Source organism: Lethenteron reissneri, chromosome 12, assembly GCF_015708825.2.
Source record: "Lethenteron reissneri isolate LAM-NWPU_2019-01 chromosome 12, ASM1570882v1, whole genome shotgun sequence".
Taxonomy (NCBI): domain Eukaryota; kingdom Metazoa; phylum Chordata; class Hyperoartia; order Petromyzontiformes; family Petromyzontidae; genus Lethenteron; species Lethenteron reissneri.
The window spans coordinates 1,682,877-1,689,721 of record NC_083790.1 but is presented as its reverse complement, the minus strand read 5'-3'; the positions used below and the strand labels follow the sequence as shown (position 1 = coordinate 1,689,721).

The 6,845-nt window shown below is 50.7% G+C and overlaps 1 protein-coding gene across 1 annotated transcript in view; it reads right to left on the bottom strand.

Moving 5' to 3' along the window:
- Nucleotides 1-5,179: 5,179 nt before the first annotated feature.
- Nucleotides 5,180-6,845, bottom strand: part of LOC133341730 (formin-binding protein 1-like) — a 69,415-nt gene continuing 67,749 nt past the window's right edge. The window contains 1 exon segment of the mRNA XM_061550386.1: nucleotides 5,180-6,792. Within this exon segment, the coding sequence (XP_061406370.1) occupies nucleotides 6,677-6,792 (116 nt within the window). The 3' untranslated portion in view covers nucleotides 5,180-6,676.

The window sequence follows — 6,845 nt, the reverse complement described above, 5'->3', positions numbered from 1 at the left end:
CATTACTGTGCCGGAGAATAGTTTGTCTGGCGCCAGATGGATGATGGGGTGGGATTTTGTGAACTTGTAATGCATTTCCAGTCGAGTACTTTCAGCCACTGCGGTGATCGATATGAAATTACTCAGCGTCTTGAGTAAGTGGGCACGCGTTGGACGCTATAAATACAAATTGCAGTGTGTGTATATAACATATATAATATATATTCAGTTGACATTCCAGCCAAGGAAGGTAAGACATCCGAGAGAGCACGTCCACCGTGGAGATGGAGCAATGAAATGAGTTCCGTGTGCAGGTGCTCGCTGGATTATTATATCGCAGCAACAGCATCGTAAGAGGTGGAGGCGCCTTTGGGAGGCCTTCATCCACCAGTGGATTGAACATGGCTGGTCGTCGATCCACCACCGCATGATTGCTTCTGGGGCGATGAGTATGCAATATTTACTTTTGGGGAAGAAAAAAAACTAATTTGGGCACCCAGCGAGAAGAGACTGTGATATGGGAATCATTCACAGAGAATTCCTCTTTGGCTCAATCTGACGAGTCCTTTGTGCCTCCTGTCCTGTCCACCGCTGCCACCTCTTGAGGTACAAAAGAACCGGGATATATCGTGGGACAAATAATATCTCACCGAAACTGGAGGGGGGGAGAACTGCGCGTGAATTCATCTTCTTGAGTGGTTGTTTTATTTCTGAACTGACAAAAAAAAACCTTTTAATGTCCTGGGAAGACTTACAGAATTCCCACGACACCCAACAGATTTTCTCAGGCCAGCGACAATCCAGAGAAAACCAGTATGAGTGGAAACCCTCTTGCTGTGACTTGGGACCTGGAACTCTGTGGTGTGGAAGAGTTGAACCGTGGGACTCATAAGATAGACGACAAACTCATCGATGCTTAGTCGAAGCTGCCTGCATTTATTCCATTGCACCTTATTCAGAAACTTGAGAGTTCAGGTCAAGAGGTCAGACGGCCTCGCATTTGCAGCAAAGCTTTCTTGCTCTCCTACCCACCGATGCAGAGCGCGTCGCGAAAATGCAAAACGCGCTTCAATGGTGCGCTGTAACTTGCCGAACCGCGACTGTGTGAATTCTGTTTTCATAGATGCGCCGCGTATTTTAAGAATGAGTTTATATAAATTAAAAAGCGAAGTGTTTTTTCTTTATTCGAGTGCTTGGTTCACTTTAGTTGGAGCCAGCGGGGCCCAGGGTTTTGCGTTGTGTCCTTTTTATTGTGTCGGGCGGCCACGTCAACGCGGACGGCATTTGAAAGATAAAGACGGAAGCACTTGCTCTCGCCTGCCCCTTGCAATGCCTGCACTGCCTTGAGACCGCGGGAAAGCCTGACCCTAAACCAGAAGACCCAAGGACTCCACTGATTAGCGAGCATGGTGAGCTGCCAAGCAATCAGGCGTGTGTCACCGACGTCGCCTGGCCGATACAACGCACGCTCTCTGGTGGAGCAAGCGGACTGCTCCTACTCTGCTCGGCTGCCACGCCCGGATGCTGCCGTGGAATGGCTCGCGACGTTGGGACAATGTAACGCGACGGCAGAAGCGGCGCACCCTGGGAACGGCTGCCACCTTCTGAAATTCATCGGAGGCAGCAGCAGAAATTCAAAAGGCCTCGCCTGTTCACTTGGCCGTACGCAAGAGGAAGAGCGTTGGACGGAGTGTCATCGTATCCGACAGTGGGTGATGTGAGAGTGGTGGAGCGAGATTTGAGATCAGGTGTTGTGAGTGAGATGACAATGATGGTTATTTTTGTAATTAATATTTTAGCCCAGGAGAGCTTCACCGGGGAGGCGATGGCTGCCACGCATTTCTCCGTTGAGTAAATGTGGGTTCATTATTCAGGTTTGGTAAAATTAGGACCATCGATATGTTGGCGATGATGTTGACGATGACGTCAGGAGAGCGTTCCAGTGCCCGTAGATATGATGTGCCGAGTTTCTAAATGCTGGCGCGACAGATTACATCACCATTGAAGTGTCTAATGCGACGGATGTATTCCTGCTAAATGTGGCATTTATTGAAGAATACAATCAAGTTTATTTTTGCCAAAAATAAAGATAAAAAAGCAATCAATTGACACGCTAACTTCTATTATCCTGAATTGTTGGGCCAAAATAGATAATTTTTATTGTCCTGTATTTTTCCACTAAAACATGAAATCGGGTACATCACCTGTTGAATCTTTGAAAAAGTGGCATATATTAGAAAATAACATTTGAGTGGATTATTTTGGCCAATTAATTGAAAAACACTGTCGTTTTTCGTGTACATAAGCCCAAACATATTTTTAAAAAATTCCACTAAAATGTTAAAGAGATGCTATGTATGGTATGTACGCTCAATAAAACATTAACTGTACATATATATATATAACCTTTGGAATTGGCACGACCAGTTTTCATCTTATTTTCACCAAACGCGTTAAAACGTGTCCTGTATAGACGGTGAATACATAATGTTTAGAACATTTTGAAACGTTACATTTTGCCAAAACGTGAAAAAAGACGCACTAACCCTACGGTGTTTTCGGTAAAAATGGGCATGGAAATGTTTAAATCTGTATTCTTATAAACATGACGAGAATTAAAGTCCACTGTAAAATAAATCGTGTTACATTGTAGAGGCTCCTTGCTGAATGCGTGCAGACTCCTGGTGCTATGTGGTGTCGCGCGAGTTATTTGACCGTACTTAAATATCGGCATTAAGATGTGCAAACACCAACTAGACACCTGTTACAAGACATCGAGTCTGCATTCACCACGCATACTTGTGTGATGATAGTAGAGTGAACCTCCGGTCAGCCTGCAGTGCGAATGGACCAGTGGCCACGGGAGGTAATGACAGGGGAGCCAGTCTGCAATGCGAATGGACTGGTGGCCGCGGGAGGTAATGACAGGGGAGTCAGCCTGCAGTGCGAATGGACTAGTGGCCACGGGAGGTAATGACAGGGGAGTCAGTCTGCAGTGCGAATGGACTAGTGGCCACGGGAGGTAATAACAGGGGAGCCAGTCTGCAGTGCGAATGGACTGGTGGCCGCGGGAGTTAATGACAGGGGAGTCAGCCTGCAGTGCGAATGGACTAGTAGTCACGGGAGGTAATGACAGGGGAGTCAGCTGTGAATGTGAGTGGACTGGTGGCCACGGGAGGTAATGACAGGGGAGTCAGCTTGCAGTACGAATGGACTGGTGGCTACGGGAATGATGGAGAATAGGAGCGTGGCCAGGTGACGAAAGAGAACGGTGGAATCTGCTGGTAGAGTGAGTGGTCTAGAACCAGCGAGAAGGCTCGGGAATTGGGGCGTGGCCTCGGACCGTATATAAGGGAGATGCGCGGGAGACTCAGGGCTGTTGCTGTGGGGGTCTCCGCCTGTTCGAGTGTGAGCACGTGGCCCCTTAATAAAATAAAGCATCTCAAGACAAGTGCGCCAAAGTCATCATTACACTTGTGGCAAAACATGGAGAAAAAATATGCTTCGATGTCATGCATTGTCCTTCAGACTGATTGGCCTAGACTAGAATTACAGCCTATTTTATGGCATTTGTATCACCAGTTCCTGAGAGCAAAGTACAATAACAGTGCACCCTGGTCAGTGCTGATTGTCGGTGGGGGAAGCAGAGATTTTCTCCGGCTCCTCCGGTTTTTCCCCCCTCCACATTTTTCAATCAACATTTGGCTGCTATACATTACCACACGATAAGCCACTTCGTTGACCTGTCATTTGTGATGGGCAGGTCGCGTCTGAAAAACATCTACAGAGCCTTGCCTGGTAACATGAAAACAAGTGCAATAAATATCTGGCGGGATCGTAGAAGTGTTGTACTGTACACCTCAACAGTGCATTTTTTCTGCACTGCCCTCTGCTGCCCATGACGCGTTTATTACACAAAAGCACGCGTGATAAGGTCGCACCTCATTACACACAAAGTGCTCGCCACAAATGAACCACAATACCTCGCTGATCTCGTCGAGGAGCGTAAACCATCATGGCACGGACTCCGGTCATCCTCGCAGCAATTGCTTTTGGCCGCTAACCGTCGAACAAAGGCGGTGGTCGCCGCATCGCGCGGTGCTTTCAGACGCGATTCTCACGGCCGTCTGGAATGCTCTTCCTTCCGATATTAGAAAGCCACTGGGAGCTCCGCTGCACTTTTAATTAATCATCATCTAGATTGAAAACTCGCTTCTTTCGAACTGCTTTTTGTGTTTAGTTGTCCTTCCCCCTCACCTCCCATTAGCACGTTTGGCTACGTACGGTGTGAAAGAAGTTGAATATACATCGCAACTTACAATTCCAACGTCCGGTACAGGCGCAGCTCTGCCACTGCTGACGGAAAACAAGGCCTCCACGAGAGGGAGCTCTCGACGGATGGTTTTGGCCTACTCTTCCACGCTGCCGAGACCTCCGGGAAGAGGCGAGGGTACCCACACTCAACCCCACCAAACGCGACGTTCCAATTCGACTGACTTGGTGCTCCCCATGGATGTACCGTGCTGCTGGGCGGACGGGGGCGGGGTGGAGGTGGTGTGATTCAGAAACCTGCACCCTTGTTTCAACTACCGCGTCAGGAAATCGAATCCAACCGGCGACATTCAGATTGCAAGTCAGGTGTGCTGCTAACCAACCAATCGCAAAGCACGGCAGCCCCAAACGTGCAAACAACGACAACAACAACGCGTGACTGTTTATGCAAAACGTGTTTATTTCATGTACAGCAGCGTTACAACAAAAACCATAACAAAACAAGCATTGTTATTATACGCGCCTGTTTGACACGCGAGCCACGTGCGGGACAGCCAGGCCAGGGATGGGGCGGGTGGGCCGCCGTGGGATCCACAGGTAACGCGCGGGGTTACCTGGCGGTGGGTGGCAGCTGCATCACAAACAGAACCCCCACACCCACCACCCATCCACCATCAACCCCTCTCTGGCCACTCAGCCCCTCCTGTCCTGTCGACTCAGCCCCTTTTGTCGACCCAGCCCCTCCTGTCCTGTCCACCCAGCCCCTCCTGTCGACCCAGCCCCTCCCGTCCTGTCGACCCAGCCCCTCCTGTCGACCCAGCCCCTCCTATAACTGTCGACCCAGCCCCTCCCGTCCTGTCGACCCAGCCCCTCCTATCACTGTCGACCCAGCCCCTCCTATCCACCCAGCCCCTCCTGTCACCGTCCACCCAGTCCCTCCTATCACTGTCGACCCAGCCCCTCCTGTCCTATCCACCCAGCCCCTCCAGTCGACCCAGCCACTCCTGCCCTGTCGTCTCTCGGCCCAATCGCCCCATCCACCCAAGGCAAACCGCTTGTGCCCTTGATGACGCCCCATCCGTGATGAACCGCAAGCGGCGGGGTCGATGGTCCATCGTAAACGGGACTATCACAGTCAGGACTACCGCTTGCGTGCGAGCGCACACACACACAGGGACTGTGCAGTGTAAAAGTGTGTACTGTGTGTGTGCAAAGGTACTAAACACTACGGAGCAGAGTCGGGGGGGGAGGGGGTTTCTCTCTCCAAAACTGCAGTTGGGGGTCCAACGTCTCCAAATTAGAACATTACCCGCATGCTAATTAATGTCGCAATCAGAGCCCACCACTGGCAACATTGCCAATGTCTTTTGACCGATATGACGCTGATTTTCATAAAACTTGTCCGGGGAGCGGTAGTGTAGCAGGTTAGCGCACTGCGCTGTGGACCCGGGTGAGCCGAATTTGAACAGGTTCTGGCCTTCCGCTAGTTCGTATTGGCCTCAAATGTGCATCTGGTGCGTTGTGGGGGGGGGGGCTGGACACACCCTCCCCCCCCCCCCGTGTGCCGTGCAGGCCTTCATAGGTGCTACTCGCCAACAGCGCTTGGCCCAACAGCCTGTGAAGGCGACACGGGGGGATTCCACGTCTACGCACCACCTACAGAAAAGCCGCGCTTCCATTTGAATGGAGGCGCGTTTGGTAAACAGGGGAGAGTTTGTTCCCAGCAAACGTGGAACTGTTGGGCCAACATTCGTGCAATTGTTGCAGCCGCGTGCCAACAACGTTGGCCCCAACGTTGTCCGTTCGAAGGAGAGCAGGCGGGTGGGAGTCAGCGGGAGGACTGGAGTTTGGTGAAACTCCTCGCGCGCTCGAGGGAAAGTCGTCGCAACATACATCGTCGTCAGCAGGGCCTAACGTTACGCGCACGATAAGGCGACTTTTCAACAACAACAAAAACGCAGCTCCGCAAACGAGACCCCCCTCCCTCCGCGAGGTGAAGCGAACGAGGTGCCTGCACTGACAAAGTGACAATAAGTTACCGCGCGCGCCGACACGCGAGAGGGCCGCGTCGGTTGCACATCCGCGTGGCGATTGCGAGCGCTACGACAACAAAACTCCCGTTAACTGTGCAAGCCGTTAAGTTTAAAATATATACTTTAAACGAATAAAACTGACGAACGTGAAAATAAGAAAACCGCCGATAGCTTGTTTTTTTTTGCGTGTTTGTTTGTTACTACTAAATAGCGTCGGTGACGGTGAGCAAAGATGCTAAACCCACAGTCGGACACGACGCTGGATCGTAGCGCATTGTCGATGAAATCTATTATTGATCGTGAACGCCTTCGAGATACCCGCCTGTCACACGAGTACGTGTGTCCCGCCCGTGCCCTGGTTGCAAGTTTTCCTCTAAAACCTTACCTGACGCCTACGACATCCTAGCCTCTGATCGTGACGACGTCCCAACATGCCCCGTGGGAGCTGTGATTCTCAATGGGTTCCATCCATCCAAGTGGCGGTAACTGTGGCTGACGTTCCCCGCTTCTAAAAAAAAAACGAACACGATTCTCCAATCCAGAAACAAATAATAATATATA